Raw genomic sequence first — 23,884 nt, forward strand, 5'->3', positions numbered from 1 at the left:
AGCAGTGACGGCTAAGCACAATATCTGCAACAACCAACCATGGTTTGATGGGATGAAACTTGAAAATATGCTCAACACTAAATTATTTTTCTTCATTACATTTGGCCAAAACAAAAAATAGCTCACTTCCAGTTGTAAGCCTGCCACAAAATCTACCTGGCAACCAATTTTATCAGGCAATGTTATGCTCTACCTTCTTGTGGTATCACTGTGTTCTCATTCATATGGGATTCAAATGCAAGATTCAGTTTTAGCTTCTAAAAGTGGTTTCCTGAAGTGCCTAACACCAGTGACAGAATCATAACAGAAACAATAACCGAGATAACTAATAAATGAGAGAGACACCAGAAGTTTACACCAAGGCTTCAGAAATTTTCATTAAAATGTTTTTAAAATATGTGCATGATACACAGAAGAAAAAATGCATTTGATTTTTAAGTAATATGACTTGAGCACTCAACAGTATTTCTTCTTGAATAATTTTAGAACACATTTACGTTCTAAAATAACAAACCTGACAGAGTCAAGAAGGGAGCATCCTGGTTTTATGTAAAGCAAGGTTAAAATAAAAAAGATAATTTATTCAGAACTTGGGAGATTTAAAATTATAAACGTGTTACTGCAAAAACGACATCTGGGGATTGAGGTTGGAAAGTTCATTTAGAAAGACTTATAAATCAAACTAAATATTGTCTGTAATCCATGAGCTGATCTGAGGCAATCCCATTGCACATAGAACTCATTTATCTATGACCACTGGTACCCAGCTGCCCAGACGCCAAATTCATTTTCTGTAGACTACTGACAAAACGTGGAGATGTCCCAGAAAAGAAAATGTGCAGAAGAATAATTAGCTGCGACTGTTGAGCAGATGTAGTACAAGCTCTTCATCCTCTGCCAGAGAAAGCCCAGTATCTAATGGCAAACAGGGGTCCTCCTCTTGGCTGAATTTCGCTTTCTTTCTTTTCAGCAGCATTTCTTCTGCTGCAGTACTGCTACTATAGCTTCTTTTCTTTCTTCCACTCTTCTCCTCAAGTTCACTGCAGAAACAAATCAATTAGTCTTTTTAACAACTGTTGTAATCAATATCATCATGTAATCAAACAATTCATTTTAAACAAGACAAATTTATGTCAAGATAAGAGCAAACAAAATTACAATTCAGAAGGGTGAAGCAATAGAAGCCGATAAACTCTGAATGTCTAAATTAGAACTGCTTTCAGGCCAAGATGGTGGTGGCTGTTCTGCTGTCTTTATTGATTACAGTATACTAAGATATCGCTATCAGCCTTCTCTAATATTTTCTGTCCTACAGAGTGACAGACAACTTGACAGAACTGATATAGTGACGTGCCAGTGGACCTAGACACGCATTCGAGATCTTGTCTAAAATAAATATGCAACAAAAATAAAAACATGAGAACTGCCATTTCACTGGTAAATCCACTTCAGAGAGTTTTAATTTGGGTACATCTCATTCAAGCCACTCTTTGCCCTTCTTTCAGAAGCTTTCCTTGGAAGCTATTAACTACCTCTTTGCCATGAGAGGAAAAAACCAAACCCAGTTATTTTCCCTGATGGATTCCTAGTTTTCTGCTGCTTTTCTTAAGAATTGAATGTATTGCCTTTTGCAGCCTTTGATCTGGACAAAATGGCTGCGTATCTGTTTTAATACTTTGACTTCTACCACATGGACACATGACAGCAACAGCAGGAAAGTCCAAGCTTTCATGTATCTTTATGTGTTTTTTTGTCTATAACATACAAAATTTGCCATAAATCATCTTACCTAAGATCAAAATAATCTACTTAAACAAAATCAATTCTAAGATATAATATCTGCATACCAGGCTACAGGGAGCTGGTTATCCTATGCTGTAGGGTAGAATTCACACCAAAAAAAAGCAGACTGCAATCCCTCTCCAAACAAGTCAACCAAAACAAAATGGCATTCTCAGTTTTTCATGTTTGTATTTTAAAAAATACAACAAAAATAAAAATGGAACTGCAAAAACTGAGTTTAGGCCTTTCTAAAATAGATGGTTAAAATCAGATTTTCAATTAAATGTTGGCAAACTTCTACCTAGAAAAATCAATTTGTTTTTAAAAAACTGTTTCAACACAATTTTTTAAATTGTTTTAATTTTTATAATTGCTGAAATGTAAATGTAATGTTTGTGAAATGTTTTGTTCAGAAAAACTGTTTTAAGACTTAACCATTAGAAACAGCGGTTATAACAAATAGCTCAAATTGGGGAATACTGTTCTTCAAACCAACACAGCACAGGAACCCAATGCCCAATTCAAACCACCCTCAGCTGCCCACCTCATTTTTCCATTAATAGGCCCAGTTACCAGTCTGTGAAATGCCAGTTTCATCACTCACTGGAAACCAGCCTATCCCAAATATCAACCCCAAAACACACCAGCTTTCAAAAAGTTCCTGAATGCCCTCTGAGAGGGAATGGCAACATGATGCTTCATTCCCTTCCTGGCTCGTATGCTTTTCAAGCTGCCTCTCTATCAGGATGAAGGAGAAACATGAGATCCAATGGCAAAATCTGATCTGATGGGTGTTTGGTAGCAAACACCCTACCTTTATATTGTCCTTCCCTGCCTGTCGAAAATAAATGGTGCATAAAGCAACCTGATCTAGCGAGAGATGTCCCTGCCCATTGCAGGAGAGTTGGACCCAAACCATTTTATGATTCTATGAATAGCCGATGACTGCGCACCAAATACTTTTCCTAAAACTGGGACATTTCAAAGGATGTATCAACTTTGCTGGCTTTGAGCTGTCATGTGCATGGGGGTGGCTTTTCAGTGCTTGCTACCAACGTTCATTTTATTCCTTTTCTGGGGAAAGGAGATTCTATTTCTTTCTGTAGTGCCTAAGATATTCCATAAATGCTGAAGCTATACTGACAGCATATGAAAATACTCTAAAGCACTAAGACATCTCACTTTTCCAAGTGGTCAGTGCAGGTTTGGGCTGGAGTTACATGGTGTTCGCTTTGATCAGGACAGAATACAGGGGTTCACTTTAGAAGCAAAAGGCTGAAACCTCATTAAGTAAAAGCATTTTTGCTTGTTTGCAAAAACCCCAATTATTTCCAGCATTTGAATGGACTCTGAAGCCCAGTCTGCATTCGTAATTGACTAATGCTTCATCTAGGACATTAGTTCAAAACATCTTAGCAATTAAAACAATGCAGAAATCTCACAAGTTATGAAATAGGAGACTTTAAATACAAAAAATGATACTCATTTTTGAAGTTTCAGAGGCCCATAGGTCTAGATGTCTGTAAGATACAACGTTTAAATATAAAACACATTTAGCAGACACTCTCAGATCTCTGGTTTTTCCCACAAACAAAAGAACATCTACACAATTATAATTCATTTTCACCATAAGCTTTGTGGGAAGATTATGCTGAGTCTTTTTTTTTTTTAACTGAGAGATCATGGTGCTCAATTAGTAGTGCATCCCAAAGATGTATCTACACATTAGCAAGTGTATTTTTGCACTAATTTGACCCATACTGGGCTGTAAGTTGGAGAGGTGAATAAGAAGGAAGGTGTGACACAGGAAGCAGCAGTGGCAAAGCCACCTAGTGAAGAGAGCTAACAGCTTGTGTTTTCACAACACACAAAATGTAGAAGCAAAACAGTATTTGACAAAGGCAACTTAGGAAGGACAGCAGAGTCTCATGTGGAATGTGCAAATAGTATGTCCATGATTTTGAAACACAGAGAGAAGACACAGTGCCTGTCCACAGAACGGTTTGGGCTGGAAAGGACCTTTAAAGATCACCTAGTCCAACCCCCAACCATGTTCTTGCAGGATGGATTTTTTACCAGTGGTAGTTTGGGTGGTGCGGAGAGGGGCTGTGCTACTCTGGAGAAGCAGAGATGTAGCTTTTATGAAGGGTGAAAGTGTCAATTTTAAAAGGAAGCTGGAAAATCACCAGGAGACATGTCTGGCATCATGATGCCAAGGGGTATCCTGTACTCCATCTGGGTGCTTCTCCTTAGTTGTTTGGAGGAGATGCAATAGGTGTAATTCTCAGGTGCGTATGTAAAAGAGCTGAGTGTGTGAAAGCAGGTATACGTGGATGACTTTTGCATTTATTGTAAAATGAATTCCTCCTCAGTCTCCATTGACCAAGGGGCTGCCTGTCAGTCCACCCTGCAGAGCCAATCTTCTTATTGTTGGTCACTTCCCATGGACGTAAATGGCCCCTTATTCCTCACAAACATACGACCTGCTGCACTACCAGCTGGCATCCACAAATAGCCGAAACAAAATAAAGCTATTCTAAGGTGAACTATTTTCTAACAGAACAATGCAGTTAGAAAGCAACCCCACAATTGAGATCCAAACCAAAGCCAGTGTGCCTTTTCATCTTCTATTTATAACACTTAGAAAGCGCCATGTGCAGCTGGATTACAATTCCTCCCTTTTTCCATCTGGTGCAATTCAGCTTTTCAGCCGCCTGAACAACCCGCGCGGTCTGAAGCTGTGTGATGGAAGGATTTACTGGGACGGGCTGTGTTTGCACAGGCGAGGAGGCACTAACAGATGACTTATCCACAGGCACAGTAATTTCTGTGGTCACCATTTGCACAGCTGTAACAACAAAGGACAATACCATCATTTGATAGGTAGTGTTTGTTACTCAAACACTAAAGCACGGCTTACGAATCCTGTCCCTTAAATAAATGCCAGCATATATGAATTGCATCTGGGAAACAGGGCATTTAACTATGACCCTGATAGCTATTCACCAAGAAACTCTAGCTAAAAAACCCTAAAATCTCAAGTGTGTTTTGAGGTGATACCAGGAAAAAACAGAAAGCCTGTAACTGTTATTATCTAACTCACTTCTGGGCTTCAAGGTATATCTTGACAAGCTGTAAGGCTTGAAATGTGTGGCCACACAGCCACGTTGCTGTTGCTTAAACAATGTGAGATCTCTAGATAGGCTCTGCTTCAGTTAACATTTATCAGAGCTTGCTTTGGAGCCTAGTTTACCAGCACTGTTCTGGAAGCAAACCAGCTTTGCCACTGAACTGCAGGCCACGAGTCAAGTTTCCAGGATGCAATATAGTGCACATGAGCTCTTTCCCAAATAAATGTACAGGAATAAAGAATTAATCTGATAACAAAATACAGTTAAGAAAACTTAGGAATAATTTATCCAATAAATATTGGCATTTTGCTAATCAAACATACTATGCCACAAACCTTTTTCCATGTAATAAATTTTAATTCACAAAGCCATTGCAGCAATCCTAATGAAGATTAATTACTGCAGTCCCTACCATAAAGTCCAGTGCAGCTTCTTTCTTACTTGTTGTCAGAATGCCACAGCACATAGAAATGATAATGAAAATAGATTGTGTTGTGTTACTTCCTGGATCTGGACAGGCTGGATCGATGGGCTGTGGCCAGTGGTATGAGGTTCAACAAGGCTCAGTATCAGGTCCTGTACTTGGGTCACAACAACCCCACACAATGCTACAGGCTTGGGGAAGAGTGGCTGGAAAGCTGCTTGGTGGAAAAAGACCTGGGGGTGCTGACTGATGGCTGCCGAATATGAGCCAGCGTGTGCCAACAGCATCCTGGCTTGTATCAGCAATAGTGTGTCCAGCAGGACCAGGGCAGTGATCATCCCACTCTACTCAGCACTGCTGAGGCGGCACCTCGAATATTGTGTTCAGTTCTGGGCCCCTCACTACAGGAGAGACATTGAGGTGCTGGAGTGTGTCCAGAGAAGGGCAATGAAGCTGGTGAAGGGTCTGGAGCACAAGTCTGATGAGGAGCCACTGAGGGAACTGGGGTTGTTCAGCCTGGAGAAAAGGAGGCTTAGGGGAGACTTTATCGCTCTCTGTAACTACCTGGAAGGAGGCTGTAGTGAGGTGGGGGTCAGTCTCTTCGCCCAAGTAACAAGTGATAGGACAAGAGGAAATGGCCTCAAGTTGCACCAGGGGAAGTTTAGATTGGATATTAGGAAAAATTTTCTCTACTGAAAGGCTTGTCAAGCCCTGGAACAGGTTGCCCAGGGAAGTGGCTGAGTCACCACCCCTGGTGGTATTTAAAAGATGTGTAGATGTGGCACTTAGGGACATGGTTTATTGATGGACTTGACAGTGCTGGGTTAACAGTTGGACCTGATGATCTTAAAGGTCTTTTCCAACCTAAACGATTCTATGACTCCCTTAGTGGCCATTCCACTGATGTAAAACAAAACAGCTCTAAAACTGGATTTATAAAAAATAATTGCAAGAAAAGGGATGAATAATCTACTTGTAATGAAATACCAGTTCAACAGTACTAAAAGCAAAAGACAAGTCTGTCTTGGAGCTGAAGTACCATAAACTGCAAGAATAATAAGAAAAATGTATTTAAATGGAAACCAGACCAGCAGGACAGTATGCTTAATACTTCTTACTATAAAATGGAAAGCATAGAGAAGATTTGACAGGAAAAAGCACTAAACCAATCATCAACATCTCACTTCGGCTCCGAGATCACCTTTTATTTCTAAAGGCTTTAGTGGACAAGTGGCAGGGTGGACTTAAATCAGATGTCTGAGGCTGTAACAGTAGTCTTCTTCCCTGTTCCTACTGCAGACATTCCTGACTATAAAACAGCAGTATTTGACCCAGCCAGCCCTGTACCAGTGTAGTTTCTATTCAGTGCATTCAGGCTAAGCAATTTTAACTTATGTTTGTACACCAGTCTGAAAATCAAAATTATTCAGGGGTTGATTCTCATATGGATCAAATATCACTGCTCTGGGTTGAAACTGTTCCAGTTGGAAGTGACCATGGTTTTAATGAAACCCTTCTGATGTGCTGTATGTCCTTCTGTCAGAGGCTTAACCTTCTCCAAAATGCGCTGCTGCCTTTGGAGATGCTGCTAATCACCTACCTAAGCCTTGCACCCATTCAATCCTCCTCAGCTTCATCTGACACTGACATTATTCAGACCTGTTCCTCTCCTTTTCTTCTGTGTGACCGCTATCAGCCTCCAATTGTAGATAGCTAATTTCTGAACTGCAGAGTTTCAGGAAATACTCATCATACTTCTCCTTCATTCATGCAGACACTTGCTGGTGACATGCTACATTTTTTTCTCCTGCCGCCTCCTCCTTGGTATTTTCTTTATAAAGGCAATTTCTGTAGCCAACAAGCTTACAGGAACCGCGGCAAGGATCTCGTCTGACCTGCAGAGCCTAGGTTACCAAATTTCACTAGGAAATTCTACCATCAGGTCCATTTCATATAGTAAGCTAGAGTATAACTAATATAAAGACTTTCATGGCATAAGATTATTACTTCTCTACCAACAGCAACCCAATATCTCAATGTGCAATTTTGCAGATAAACAGCATGATCAAGCCCTTAAAAAGAGCCCTTTTACAGTATCTGTCTTACAGTGCTTTTCCAGCCATCACAACATTAAGTTCTGGCCTTCAGTGATAAAAAAGTCACTGATAACAACCTGAATAATACACATTAGAGGGAGTACCACAATTTGCAGATAAATCATATCAAAAGACAATGGAATGGAACCTTATCAAGAACCACATAAAACTTAGCAGGTCAACATCAGCATCCTGCTGTTAGAAGGTGTAAGAAACTGCAATTTGGCCATGATTTTCATAAATATAGGAAGGTACCAAAACAAGCAGCACTGACTGCTGACTTGCACACCCATCAGCTGGTGACCGGCCATAAAATCACAAACAAAACGGTACCAGAACTAAGACATTTCTCCTCTCCCCTGATGTCCAAGATCTTTCCCATGCTGATCTAAGAGCTAATGATGCACCTTTTAAAAGATTTAAAGAAGGTAATGGTAAGGTCAATCGTAACTTGGTTCTTCCCCAGCATTTTTATTTAAGGGATTAGAAATACCAGAAACTCAATCTGACTGCAAAATGAGTATTTAAGAAATCCAGCTGCTTTTCTTCCACCCTATTCAATACACTTGAATTTTTCACCTCATTAACAATTTACATTGATAGCCTTAAACCAAATATGATGAATGTTGCTAGATATACAAAAATTAATCTCATATTACATGCTTGGAGTCATTAATTACTCTGCTTGTAGAGGTATGGCTGGAAGGGAATCTTATTCAAAGGCAAATTCAACTCATGATTTGTATAGCTCCTGCAATTAAAAAAAATGCTGAGGGTTGGGGGAGTGAAAAGATTGACAATATTTTTGACTTCTTAAACCATCATTAGGATAGCATTTCCCAGCCCCAAGAGCAACTCATCATGCAATTCAGTGACAGCTCTAAGAGAGGTGCCTGAAGCATGAGTGTTGATTTAACAGAAACCCCTTTTTTCCCCTGGCAGCAAGATCTCTTCCCTGTTCTTATATTTCTTCTTCTTGATCTACCAGATCCCCATCATCCTCCCTCCTCCTCTCATGTATACATCCCCTCCACCTCTTTCTTCCTTCATGCAAAATCAATAACATTTCTCCACGGCCTTATGCTCACCACCAACCTCTTCAGCTACCACTTTCCTTTATCTATAGCTTATTGGTAATTTAAATTCTCTTGCTTTTCTTGATTTCCTCTTTTTTTCAGCCCTAAATTAATTTCCTTCACTGCATCTTCCTCTTTCAGTTGTGCCTCTGCTTTCAAAAAAGCCTTCTAAGGGGTGCTCGGAGCACCTCACAAGTCTCTAGACATACCTACACTGAGCCTCAAAGTTGACTTCAGAGCCAGAGAACAGACCACTACATTGTTCACCCACACACACCAAAAGAAACGTGGCTTCATCAACACTGCCTACTGGAAGCAGTCCTTGGCCTGATCTGCCACACCGAAACACTGGGCAGTTTTCTGCCCAGAAGAGGTCTAGTTGGCACCATTCGAAATCACAGCAGATGTGGACAATACAGACAATCATGTGCCAACACTTAAGCCCGCACCCTGGCCAAATCCATTAAGCCTGTAAAGACGTGACTGATGTTCCCTAGGCAGGCCTAAGCCAGCATGGGATTAACCACCACATGCTGCACTACACTGGAGCCATCAATGGCTCTTAACTCCAAGTCACTTCTTTCAGGCACTTCTAGAAATGTAATTTTGTCCTGGACTCTTCATCTGCCAAATCTATCAGTACACTGTCGCACACTGCTCTTGCCCTCATGAGCATCCCACAGTTTTTCACCCTCCTCTTCCTTCAGCATACCTGCCCTGGCTATGCTCAACACTCACTTCGATTTAATTAGTATCCTTAGCAATGACTGACAAATCCACTCACCCTCTGTCCCCGGCTATAATATAATACAGTACCAGTGTCTCTGCTATCTGCTTCTGGAAACTGCTGTGATAATATACAAAAAATTGTGGTCTTTGATGTTGCAGGTTTATCTGTAGTACTTTTTCCCACTGGAGCACTGCCCAACCTGATGCGGCCTTTTCTAGAAAGCTCTGAATGTTGGGTCTAGCTAGGCTGTTTGAAACTGCTCTTTGGGTCCTGGTTAACTCCCATTCAGCTTAAATGCTGGAGAAGAACTGGAAGCAATTCAACTCACTTCCCGAATTTCAATCCTCTTGCCTTCTTAACAAAGGCTGAAAACATCTACTATCCATTGCCCTACTCCCTGAAACAGACAAGACTGAAAAGCAGGAAAGTATTCATTCCAGTTACGTAAAGATGGAAAAACGAACAAAACCCTTTAAAAATCCCCTTGGAGGAAGTTAAGGACCTTTCCTATTATTAAAACGACAATCAAAAGTCAGAGCCAACAATCTGAGACAAGTAGCATGTCCTGAAGTTGATAGGCTGGCTAAGAAGCTTCAAGTGATGGCAGTACTTGAGGCATGTTTGTTACCTCTAGAATGTCTTGCTCCTAGCCAGGGAGCCCCCAAACTGATATTAAAAAGAGACCTAAATGGGTGTGACAGATCTACATAAACATTTTACTTAAGGAAGCAAAACCAAATTGCAACTTTGTAGTCATAAAACGAATGCCAAAATGTAACTGTGTAAGCCACCAGGGTTTGCGTGGCAAGATATCGCATGCTGAAAATCGTAACAGAATTTGTATTTGAAGTTTCTTTGCAAGACCACCCTTTAAAGAGCTGAATAACATTGAGATTTTAAGTGGCCATCAACTACATTTTCAAACATACAGAAGATCTTACATCCATATATCATCTTAAAGAAATTATACAAAACCTGCTTTATTTGATGAGCCTTGGCATCTCCTATTCAAAATCTGAAATATGTTTTTTAGACAAATCAGCTTCCACACATGACTAAGTTCTAAAGACCAAATAAAATCCAACCTTCCAAATAATTGATCCTGTGCCAGGCTCAAGGCAAAATTCATAATTAAAAAACAAAACAAAACAAAGAATTTCATTGGTAAAGCCCTCCTAGATTTTAAGTTGTATTTCAAATACATGGATACAATGTAGATAGAACTGTAGCATGGAAAATGTTCTAATGCTGCACTGTGTTCTAAAGTCACTTCTGAACATAGTCCAAACAACATACTTAAAGCATATTTAGTAAATTAAAACTTGACAAGCCTTAATACATGCAGAAAAAAAATCCGTATTTCAACCACAGTTGAATCATGTACATAGTCTATTTTTTGTGCTCAAAGTTACTCTCTTCAGCCCAAATTACATTCAAGACTAATCTCCTTGGCATAACTGAAATACCGCAGACATCAAAGTTCCAAGAAGTATTCCACGCAAAAGTAATACAAGTCCAATAAAATAGAAAACCAAGAAGGATTAAGCTGTGTCTTAATCCTTCTTAATTTAATGTGGCATTAAATTTACATATGCAAACCTGGCATACTGAAAACAAGAAAAATATTTAAAAGAATCAGTTATCACACGTGATTAGTTGTAGTTTCAAAGGGAATATTATCTGTCTAGTGGATGGAGCACCTCTGGGTGCTAGAATTTTATTCCCAGACCTGTGCTGCTGCCATGATCTTAGGACAAGTTACTACGTGACTCAACATTCCTGCCTATAAAAATCATACTGACCTCCTCTGCAAAGGTTTGAGATTTGCTGAGGAAAATACTTTGATAGAAATTATTACTACATTCCTGTTTTCCTTTTTATGCTCTTTCTTTTCCAACTTACTTCACAGGAAGGGGAAATGACCAAGGCCCTAGATCTCTGAGTCTTAGCTCTGCTTGACAGCAGACACTCTGACTCCAGAGGCCAGATCAGCCATCGATTCCAAAACAATCTGCACTGATTACCACTGTCCATCTCTGTCAAGTTTTATTCTTAAAGCTTAGCTAATCTTGAGTCTAGTTGACAGCTTTGGGGAAAGGATCAATACAAAAAGTGATGCATGAATAAAAAAAAAAAAGGGGAAAAAAAGAAGTGATGTCGCCTGGATAAATGGTTACTTAATGACACTGAAAGTAAACTGTACAAAATTCCCAACTTCAAACTGACTGGCCCCACAACTTTTACAAAATACTTATTAAGTAGTTACGCTACAAAACACCATCTTGTCAAGACAGCTAAGCCTAGCTAAGGCTACAAGTTGAAATAATGCAAAATCTTGTTTAAGAAACACGGCACTAAAACACCACTTTTTTCCTACAGGAAGTACGCAACAATTTAGCAGGAATTAGGAAATGCTGAGGTAATTAAATATTTAACAGGTAGTGTTGTGACACTACATTTCCTACACTCAGTTGCTGGTAATTCCAGCCCAGCCCAGCTGTCCATCAGCTTAATGGATTTCAGGAATCTGCCCTTCAGCAGCAACGTACACACCAATAAACAAGGCAAGTGTTGCTCAGTCTTCAATCGCTTACCAAAGCTTTACTTGAGACTCCTTCCAAGGAACAAACTACCAATAAATATCAAGATTCCCCCTTTCTTTTATTACCTGCAGCAACACTTCTCCATGTAGGACTGCACCAGTGCTGGTTCTGTCATTTTGCCTTTGAGAGCAAATTCTGAGATCCAGTCCATGCTGGAGCAGCCTGCTTCTGAAGGGGTGCACCCCATGGGTGACTCACGTTGGAGCAGTTTGTGAAGAACTGCAGCCCATTGGGACGGACTCATGCTGGAGAAGTTCTCACATGGAGAACTGTCTCCTGTGGGAGGGACCCCACCCTGGAGCAAGGGAAGAGCATGAGGTGTCCTCCCCTGCGGACGAAGGAGTGGCAGAAATAATGTGTGATGAACTGACCACAACTCCCATTCCCTGTCCCCCTGCACCTCTGTCAGAAAAGGAGGTAGAGAAATTGGGAGTGAAGTTAAGCCTGGGAAGAAGGTGGGGGGGAAGGTGTTTTAAGATTGGTTTTATTTTCTCATCATCCTACTCTGATTTGATTGGTGATAAATCAAACTAATTTCCCCAAGTCTGTTTTGCCCGTGATGGTAATTGGTGAGTAATCTCTCCCAGTACTTATCTTGACACATAAGCCTTTGGTTATATTTTCTCTCCCCTGTCCATCTGAGGGCAGTGACAGAGCATCTGATGCCCAAAGAGGGTCAACCCAACACTCAAATAGGTAAAACCTCCAGAGAATTAGTTAAGATCTTTGTGTATGGAACAGTCTGACTGAGATCCCTTCAACACTGACTCAAAAATCTTTCTCATACAGCTTCATGAAAGAAAATAACAGCCTTCACCACAGATTTCATTTCAGCACCTGCCTCACAAGCAAACTTAAAATACTAAGTCCTGGGAGCAGGAGGGTGACTGTAAAATGAGTTCCTAACATCTAAATATAACAGTTTCTAAAACCCCTGAGCATTTCAAAATGAACACAGAAGATGTGCACATACCTATAGCTGTCTTCGCTTTCTGAATTCTGCTCTTCATCAGAATCTCTGTATTTATCAGGATCTGGAAGAGTACTTGGATCAAACTCTTCTTCACTTCCACTGTGAGCAAGAAAGGCCACTGTTTCCTCTTCAGCCTGCCCGGTGACAAATGGAGAGTTACAAGACAAGCAAACAAGTCCATGTTACGTGCCACAACCACATTAATAGGGATACCAAAACAAACACCGATGCCCTCAAACACAGTCAAAGGCCACCACTATTATAGCCAGGAAAACAGAATAATTTCTGCCATCATCAGTGCCTTCCCCTAAGGCTGTTAAAGGTTGAAGAAATACTATTCAAAAAGCACAAGGATTTACAGTCAAATTATACCTTCACAATATCGTCATCTTAAATCTACCAAATGTAAGAGAGATTTGGCAAGGAACTAATTAACAGTCATCTGAGAGCAAGTGTTTAAGTAATACAGGGCTTTACTGTATTACTGGCACTGGCACTGGCAAAGAGATATGAGCTTGTGGACACATTAATCACTGCTGTAAGTTGTATTTCATTAAATACTCTGATTTAAAACTCATCTGGGTGTCCCTGCAGTTAAAAACTAAAAAGCTGCTTAAGCTGAGTTAACTGCTCTAAGGGAGTTTCAGCCATCCACCACAAGTGATAGATGTGCTTCAGGCTTCCTCCTTGACCCCCCCATCGCTCCTCCCTGGGGCTCAGCTTCCCTCCATCTCCTCGGAATGGGCTGCTGGCGTTGGCAAATTTTCCTAGGTTGTGGGAACACCTCACTAATTCCTTAACAAAGAAGGCACAGAAGATGCTGTTCCCTAAAAGTCTCGGATAATATAATAAAGCTGACTGCTTCTGCAGATACAGATTGTGGTCCACGCAGTCCTGAACTGATGGCACAACTTCTGTGAGTATTCGCTAACAGGCACAAAGAAAGCAGATGGACTGGAGGGGCATATACACTTGCATATGCAGAGTAAAGTGCTCACAAAAAGCTTACAGGCATTTCTAAAAACGTGAACCCTAGATCCATGCATATTTATGCTGAAAAGCAAAAACAAATGCAAAGAAACTCTAATTAAAGACATTGCTAGATTTTGTTTATAGATCTAATCAACATGCACACAGCTGAGTTTCCAAAACAGCACTCATTTAAATGATCCTTCCCTCTATAAATAACTTCACATCCTAAAATATTTAAAGTTCATTTTTGTTCTGATTTTTCACCAGTCCCATCTATCACCAGGTTTTAAAAGAACACTGTCCTTATGTGTACACACCTCACCACAACAAAAATAAATTAAAACCAAAACAAAAATCATACTAAGTGTCCCTTTTATACCTGCATATAGAGAAAGAGAAAGGAAACGAGCTGGTGAAGGGGAAGATTAGTGACCACTGCAGGAGTCCCTTATTGCTTATGCAGTGACACTTCTGCAGTGCACTGAAAGAAGGAGAAGAAAGGGATAAAACCCAGATTTGCAACCAGAAGGCAGAAGAAAAACACACCTTTTTTTCTTTACTATTTTGAAATACAAATAAAGGTAATTGTATAGCTCGGCATATAAAATCACCAAGAGCATTGTCACTCTCAGTAGCACTGTAAACTGCCTAAGGTAACACAATCACCGACAGAAAAGCACGTTGATTACCAGGAACTTCAGGTGCTACTTCACAACAAAGTTGGTTCTGGTTTTGGTTTTGTGGGGTTTTTGTTTGTTTAAGTACTCTTTTGCTTACAAAAAGTATCTTCTAGCTCCTCGTTTAATACAATATTACAGAGCGCTACTAACTCAACTGAAAACTATTTCGAACGTCACCTTTCTGTTCATGAATTTCCATATCTGAAAAATATGCTGCATTAAGTTATAGTTTATTTAAATTTCTTTAAACATTAAATATTTGCTCTTTACTTGTCCCTTTCATCACATCTATTCTTTCAGCACAAACGGTGAATGCCAATTACATATAGGGGTAGGGAGTATTCAAAGCTGTTGTATGGAACAAAGTGTTTTTGTAATACTAACATTTTTTGGCAGTCATCTTTTAAGACTTGGGCTGTTCATGCATATTCTCAGTTATGTCAGTAAGATGTTGAGACTGCATTGCTTCCTAAGTTATGTCATTTATATACGCTCACAAAAGACAATTCACATTCACAGATCAAACCTTCACTTTTGGGTCACATTCATATTTATTCTTTCAAGCAGAAAATTTGCAGAGATGTGTTCAAGGTAATGCTTACTATAACAAAAGAAATAATTGGCAAAGATGCCTCTTCAATCCATAAGGAATCACGAGGTCGTATTTCTTTTAAGTATCACCGCCACATATTCATAATACCCTGAAATTAAGAACTTGAACATGAGCATTTATCATCCACAGCTGAACAACAGAAACTCATTATTTCTCCCCTCTTGCTTCAAATTTGTATCAGCCAGTCAGGAAAAAGGAATCTTGTGACTTAATTTCATATTATGCACCGCAAGAGCCAGAGAAAAAAAGACTTAAAATTATAGTTCAAGGTAACTATCACAGAAGCTCTTCAGATAAAAATAGGATGCAATTTACAGAATCAGGATTAGATCTTTCTTAAAGTAATCACTGTCAAATAAGAGATTAACTGAAGAACACGTTTTGACCACCTGTACTTTTTGTCGAAGGCCAGTGACAATGCGCTTTGGAGTGTGTATCTATTACAAAGTTCAGCTGTGGAAGGAAATCTATTCAGACATCAGCTCAGGCTGGTCAGGATTCAGTGGCAGTCACCTTCTGCTCATGGGTGATAAGCTCTCTTTTGTTCTTTTAATACCAGGTTGGCCCATGCATTTTGCAATCCAGTTCCATAGAAACTTTGCACAAAGTTTTCAGTTTGAACATGGCATTTCTGCATTCACATAATCTCCGTCTGAGGCATAAGGAGATTCTTCCTACACAAACTCAACATTTCAGAAATATTCAACAAAATTTCAGTGCTGGAGGTTTTGGAAACCTTGTTGCCTTCAGCCTTCCACACTGTACCAAGTCAAGAATGAACACACTCAACACCTTACTGTAGTAATTTTGGAAACACACACTAGATGACGCAAACAGGGCAGATTCCTCTAGAGATTTTGCACTGCTTCTCGACAGAATACTTTCAATGCAGCTTCTTATTGTCTTTATTACAGTACATAATGACAACTTCCTCTCTTTGTAAAGAAGGCAGGCTAAGAGAAGCTTAAAATGAAAAAATTTATGTTCTTTTTTAAGAAAATAGATACTCAAGGGACTCAAATGTTCAAAACAGCAAAATGATGTCTCATTTCTACCAGGGATTGGGCACTCCAGTGCAAACTATCTGTTACCATCAGGCAAAAAGGGAGAACTGAAAAAAGAAATGATGAAAACCTGCACTTGCATAAAAAATGTTCTAATTTCCAAGATTTAATTTATAGAATACATACTTATTATAGTATTTAATTTACATCTAATTTAACAGGTGTTTAATTTTTTATCCAATTACATTGTCTTTTATGTTGCAATTTAACATAATCCTCTGAGTAATCTATCAGATCCTAGCAACCAGGTTGAAGGGAAAGAAATAATTGTTTAGGCACTATCAGTTCTGTCAACAGTACTTCATAAAGCATAGTGGGAAAATATTTCTAATCAGCTAAAATCAAAGCCTTTCAGGTTTGTTTAGAAGTTGATTAGACTTGATTTGAGTCCATCAACAGTCATACAATATTCAGTTCCTTTTGAGATCTGCCACCCTTCAGCTTTTGCTAATAACATGGCCTCTCCTAGTAAGTGGTGTTTGTGATTTTAATGCTAAGAAAATGTAAGATTTAAATACTGCTGGAGGTTACCCTACCTAAGTACACAACTTCTAATGATTTAGCATATTACCGCTCATATAAAAGGACATTTACAAATACAATCCCTTTAATGATCTGACAGCATTTCAGATTTTATTTTCTTCTTTTTGACAATTATTTTTTCAGATAAAAATGGGACTTGTTTCTGCATCATGTTTATGATGGAATGCATAAACAAACAGAGAGGTTTTGTCCTTTAAAACATCTTACTCTGGATTCACCTGATTGCCTCACAGGGGTTCTTTTTCATAACGTGTACCCACAACCCACAACACAGTGTCCCCAGTTGATGCATGGTTGCTCTGATACTTCATCATCTACATCGCCCCAAAGGAATACAGCTCTTCTGGCAGTTCACAAACAGAAATACAGCCTTTGATGTAGCTAGGGTGTTTGATCCAACAGTTGCTTTGAAGATCAAGACCAAAGCCTTAGACAATATTGAAAACTGAATGGGTGCCAGTGGAGTGAACCAAGTGCTGAGCTGACACATAAAGAACTGCCTAAATCATGCTGAAATTGGACAACTACACTCCATGTCATGTAACACCCATCAATAGCCTTCAAATCCAAACTCAGAAAGCATCATTTCCATTGAGGGAAGGAACTTGCAAACCAAGAGGAAAAGGGCTCCTTTTGACCACATTTCTAAGTGTGCAGTGGTGTCTAAGGTTAACCTTCATGAACTGTGACCAAGTCATATGAGCTTTCTTCCTGTTGTCTTCTACTCTTTGTCATGTGCATCAACATTGAACATTAATCCTCCTAGGTGACACACACGTCGATTCCACAATTGGTTTTGCCACTCCTCCTAGGCTTTTTTCTTCTTATGGGTAGGTAGGAAGTGGTACACAAATGAGTGGGAAGAGGAGAGAACAAGTTGTTATTGCAGGACTGTCCATTCCCTTGGTCTTAAAGCACATAGGTGCACTCAAGGCAAACCACAGAAAGGAAATGATGTAGACATGAACAGGGACAACTGTTTCAGAAGGATTGGCCAAATTCCATGAGTCTGACCAGAAAGGCCAGCAGCCAAAAACTGGAGAAACCGAGGCTGTGAGTTGGTCAGACAGACATAGTCTTTGCACTATGATGATCTAACTGATCTTCAGGCTCTGGAAGGAGTTAGCCATAGCTCCTAGTTTTCACATCACTTTGTAGGATATCATTCTTGTTTTTCAGAAGAAAAGACAGGTAACTCTTAGCTTCATCTTCAAATCATTCACCCTTCCAATCACTAGCAGTTATGGTTCTATTTCATCCAGTGATTATTTCTTTTCTAAGCAATCTAAGATCTTGAATAATACAATGAGCCTAGTTTAGCCAGCAGAATGTTGCTTTTACCAGTGGTCTCAAAAAATGTACATGAAAATACCGACCTTTCTTTCTCGCAATTCCTACATTTTATGGTCAGTGAATGGGTAAGCCTGTGTTCCAAACTAGCTCACACTGAGCTGTATAGACTGACATTCAAATCTTTGCTCTGTAACCATAGCAAAGCAATTTGTGCTGGAAATGGCTCCCGCCACAAGCACAGTTCAGAACCACTGAAAACACAAAAATCATAGAAATTTCCACACCTTCACTTCTGGATTTTTTATATTAGTAAAGCTTCTGTCATTTTCACACTAGTAAGTATATGTTTTATTCGTAGACTTGATCTCTACAAAGTACTTACAGTCCATACCAGAATTAACAGCAACATAACGAATGTCTATAGAGAAAGATAATATGATTTATTAAATATACAATTAGAAACTCATCTAGCTCAAAACAGAATGCCAAGAACTTCTAAATCTACTTAGAGACTTTTTTTTTTAAATGTATTTGCTCTTATCGGTGTTTGAATTATAATGGATACATCTTACAACTAGATCTTAAGCTTTTAATTTTTTTTTTAGTTGCTTTAATAAGACCCATGTGGAATACACAAAGTTTCTTCAAGTTGTTACTAGCCACAATTATCAATGTGATTTTAGCACGGGGGTAGGCTAATATAATTCTGGTGGAAAGGTCAGGATAAAACAACTATACTGTTAACTTAGATGTAATTCATGTTACGGACATGAAAATACAACTTAGAAGAAACTAAGCTGCTAGGTGGGTAGCACTGGAAGCAAAATATACACTGGAATAGAAGAAATTTTGGTAAGCAGAAGGGTTTAACTTCCTGCATATACTCTTGGTTTCAGATTGCTTATACACAGATTTCACAGGAATGCAAGCTAATAGTATCAGTGTAATGAAATATGGGCATGAGCAAACAGGTGGTTTATTTGCCACAGCAGATCAAGCCTAGGATCTTCAGTACCATAAAGCTTCCAGCACTTGAGTTAACAGAGTAGTAGCTTCATCTTTGGCAAACTACAAAGATTCCCATGCCTGTCATGCCAGCAGCTAGACAGAGATGCTACCACACACACTAAATCCCTGTCTGAAACAAAATTGATTTAAAGCATTTAATAACGGAAAGGCTTCAAACCAGAAAAGTCTAAACAATTTTCATTTTGAAATCTTCCTAATGCTAGGTTGTCAGGTATTATTTTGCTTGCAAGCTGGCAAGTAGTGCAGGAAAAAAAAAATGGGTTTTATCCACTGCTCCGTATAAAAAGAAATGAGTAAAAAATTCTAGCAGAATTAAACATACCAACAGATGTGTCCAAAAGACTAAGGCCCTCTCAAAAAACACAGAAAAACACAGTGCAGAACATTGGTTTTAGACTTATATTCTCCAACACAATCCTTGGACCATCTCTTTACATTCCCTCTTTCTCTCCATTTTTAGGTTCACAGCAGTCATGGCTGTCAGCTCAAATACAGAAAGTAATTCTCCAAAGTAGTCTCTGTGTTCCAACATTTCAACATACCAGTCTTCTCCAGGGAACCTCAGCATATATCCACAGAGACAGTGCCTACACAAGAGAATTTTCATATTGCTTTCTTGCACTTTTGAATGCGCCTGAAGGAACTGCACCCTCTGCCATGATGCAGCAGAGCTGTCCTACCACCATTGCTGCTCATAGCTGGAGACTGAGAGCAGAGACCACTCTTAGCTTAGCAGTGTGTATTTTTCAAGAATGGACAGATCAACAGCAGCAGTGACATGAAATAATCAGAAGGGAAACCTTGTAAGTCATGTAATTCTGCAAACTGGTTAGCTCTTTTCTTGAAAAAAGAACTGATTTGTGTTCAGTACACAAGGAACAGCAACACTGGCATTAAGCACTTGACCTATGACAAGACTTTCATGTTTTCCTGGTACTGCTTAAGTCACATACTCTAAAAGCTCATACAAAATACCTATGTAAAATAGCAAATTTACAGGGAGAAAGCTATGAACCAAATTAATTCCTTGCAGTTAAAGTTATTTTAACTGCTATTGTTGCTTCTATGTACAGAACTGAGGAAAAGAAGCCCAGAAGCAGCATTGCTGCTCACAGCACCGATTCAATTGCTTGCTGTGAGAACAAGACCATGGCTGCTTTCATTGAGGATCTATTTAGCTGCAGATTCACATTTGTTCAAACATGCAAACAAATAACCAGTAAATCAGAAAGCACCTGACTGATGCTGCACACTTACAGGGTCATTAATTATTAATCTTTTGTTGTTGTCAAATTCACCTTTCCAATCCATGAATCCCTTTCTATGAAATTTTGCAAAAGAGCTGCTGGCCTGAGAAGCATCAGGGCTAAGGAGAGCACATGACAGAACAGATGAATACAGCCTGAAGAAGGACAAGGAAGCAAGCTGCCTGGGGAAGATTATGAGCAATGGGCATGACACACCAGGAGACCTGTCCTCTTGTTTTTCCACAGGCAAAAGGGGGATCCTGGATGAAGGAACTGAAAAGGCTTCTAAGGTAGACTGGCAGACAGCCACCAGCAGACAGAAAATCATAATATCCCTTGGTAACGATTTTATCTACATGAACAAATCAAAAAGATGTGTCTTAGAAATGCCAAGTAGAAAGAACAGATTTATATGAGGCAAGATCTTTTAGACCAACTAACTGAAAGAAATAATTTTCAGGTCTAAAAATGTACAGCAAATCCAAAGAAAAAACCCCCACGAATTAAGAGTAATTGCTGAGAGTTACTGTTACTCAGGAATTGAGATGAAATGTAGTATCATGTGTACAATAGGGCTGGAAAATGCTAGTACAGGGAACCCTACAGAAGGGTTCTCTTCAGGAAAAAGCACATAATTTGTCATCTGTGGAAAATGAAGGGACAAAAGGAGGATTAAGAAGGATTTAGATAAGCACTAGAAAGTGACCATAGCAGTTCTAAGGCACAGGCTTAAGTGAGAGACAGTGGTGATACCTACAGTGACTGTGAAAGAAGATAGCAAGGAAGGTTGGAGTTTTTTCTTGAAAATTGCCTAATTCATAAAACATCAGCCAAGATTTTAATTTGGACAGAAATGTAGAACTGGAGGAGAGAGCCTGAGATAAGACTCATTAGTACAGACATGAATTTGTATTCATGGACAGGATTTCTCCACAGATAAGAGGAAGAAAAAAGCAAAAGGCAGAGCTGTGCGAAACACTGCCCTAGAAGGAGACTGAAGATTATGAGGTTACTGGAAGGAAGAACTACGAGAGAAGACAGATGCCAGAAGAGGGTGGTCACTTCTGCAAACCCCCTAAAACTTAGAACAGATATGGAAAGGCCAAGTGAGTGACCAACAAAATGAGAGGAAGGCTGACTAACGTTAGGGCTCTCAGAGAAAAGGAACTGTGTAAGAGGGAAACCAGTGAGCAATTGCTTAAGAACAGGATGGATGATGTCTACTGAGCAGAACTGAAACATGTCCACATTGCAAATGAATAGAAGGGCACAAAGAAACGTGGCAGCTTGAAAAGTATGAAAGGCCAGTGTGGAAGTGGGAAGAACCAAAAGGCAAAAGTGAGACTGCAAAAGAGAGGAAGACTACTGAGAGAACACCTGATGGAGATGACAGTGATGACAAAGGGAACCATGGTGGAGAGAAGAGCTGACTGAAGCTATTTAAAAAATGGGAAGAAATAGGAAAGGGGAAGAGTAAGAAGGCATGAGAATGGCACTGGAGCTGATTGAGAAGGAGGTAGAAAAACGAGGCTGAGGGAGAAGAGGTAGCAGCAGCTATAAGAATTAAATCAACAACAGCAAACAGAACTAGTGAATGTGTGGTTTAACAGCCAAAGGCATCTCTTCACCTGGCAAATGGCAAAGCCACAAAAGACTACAGAAGGTGTTAAGAGTTTACATGGGCTCAAAAACTAGGTAGGTAATAGTAATAAAAATCCACCAAGGGACAGTAAGCACAGCAGTGCTGTGCCTTTGCCCCTGAAAGTCCCTGAGCTGCAGATCTCTTCAGCCAGGCAACGTAACAAGATCACAGTTTGAAAACTACTCTGCAGGTACAACTGCAGATTTTCCTGAAAACCAGCTAGAAAGAACTTCCAGATCTGCCAGGGTGAAGGGAAGAAAGTCACCCCTATTTCAATGTGTAGCTATTTTTTTCATATGAAGCAATTTTATTTTGCCACTGCTGTACTGTTCTCAAGTCTTTTAGGCCTTCTTGTATAAATATCGCAGTTTATTAAATGAATCTGGTGAAGAAGATTATCATCTCATTCTCAGCACAAGAACAAAATGTTAAACAACGCAGTTAGGGGAAAAATGAAAGTTGAGACAACTTTCCATCAAAAGCCTAAGCCTGTGCCTAATTATATTCATTAACTATATCAGTAGTGATCATATGCGATGGGTCACTGAGGAACGCACACCGCACTACCTCAAACTGTCCTTGGGTTTCGTTCTGCTGCCAGAATGTCTCACTCTATTTCCAGTGACTGAGTAACAACTTTTGGTTTTAGTAACTGAAATATAAGTGGTATACAAATACTCATCTGTAGGTGTAATTAGCATATTATAGACTTCCAGCTGACTTCTCGCTACTCTCCGTAAGTCCATACTTGCAGCAAATCAGTCTCAAACATAAGCACTGAAAGCATCTTTACAGATTTTAACTTAGGAAATTGCAGTTTTCAGCCTAAGACACATTCTACCTTATAGTTGTTCATTTGCTTGCCTGTTCATTTCAACAACATCTGAAAAATCTTTATACTGCATAACTAATGTATTATATCCATAACAACAGCATACAGTACACTGTATGATTGATTATCTTGGCATTTAGCTCTTGTGGGAACAGCTTTTGTGAAACATGGCTCTATTGGACTCCCTGAAAATTACATTTTGGTAAAACTGTCTGAATGATCAAACTTAGGTATGGCTAGACATAATATTATTAACATTGCACAGGCAGGTACAAACGTGAACTTTTCATACTGTACAAAAGCAATGCTATTTTACATTTGTTTCTCAAGAGATCACATAGCAAAGTCAGGGTGGATCAATTTAAATCAGTGATTTGAATCATTAATCATAAGCCTGATCAAAATCAGGAAACTTTCTATTCACACAGTAGTTTACCTAAGTAACCACTGCTACTTTTGGTTTTATTTCAGTATTCTAAGGCATAGCTGTTTTACACCGGACTTTGCACAAAACTTGATACTATTTTATGCTAACTATTTAAAGCCCTAATTTTTCCTTTCTCATTTTTCTTTTCCATAATGACATTAGTGAGTGATAAAAAAGCCATCATCTATTTGCCAAATGATTACTATTCATTTTTTAATCATGGTTAATGTCAAGTTGACTCCTACTCTATTTGAAATTGAAACAATTTCAACCAGGATTTTAATTATTTTCTAAATATATATCTTATGTATATTATTTGAAAATTACTAATTAACAGTTTAAGTACAAACATCTTAAATACAGCAGATACATGGAAGAAAAATCAAGTTCATCCAAGCAGGTGCTGTATTGTAAATTTAACATTTATGAAGGTACACATTCTCTATCGCTAACAAAATTTACTACTTAGCACTCTGCCTTTTGAGATTTTGGTATGGCTAACAGTCTCAAACCTAATTTATATTCACAGACTGGAACAGAACAGTAAGAATAAAGAAAGATAATCGGTTCCTCAAATCCTAATATGTTTTTCAACCTTTAACTGCACATTGAATTGAACTTATCAAATATATCTAAATAAAGAAAATATTTCGGAAGCAGGAAAGGATACAACTTGTTATGAAAACACAGGTAAGTTTTCCAGTTCATGATTGTTATCTAAATCACA

General features: G+C 39.1%; 1 protein-coding gene across 1 annotated transcript in view; it reads right to left on the minus strand.

Annotated features, from left to right (window-relative positions):
• Positions 1-560: 560 nt before the first annotated feature.
• Positions 561-23,884, minus strand: part of DDX10 (DEAD-box helicase 10) — a 164,529-nt gene continuing 141,205 nt past the window's right edge. The window contains exons 17-18 of the mRNA XM_030475581.1: positions 12,816-12,949; positions 561-1,040 (exon numbers count right to left, since the gene is read on the minus strand). Coding sequence (XP_030331441.1) covers positions 851-1,040; positions 12,816-12,949 — 324 coding nt within the window. The 3' untranslated portion in view covers positions 561-850. The remainder of the gene's footprint in view (positions 1,041-12,815; positions 12,950-23,884) is intronic.

This window comes from Strigops habroptila, chromosome 2 (assembly GCF_004027225.2).
Source record: "Strigops habroptila isolate Jane chromosome 2, bStrHab1.2.pri, whole genome shotgun sequence".
NCBI lineage: Eukaryota > Metazoa > Chordata > Aves > Psittaciformes > Psittacidae > Strigops > Strigops habroptila.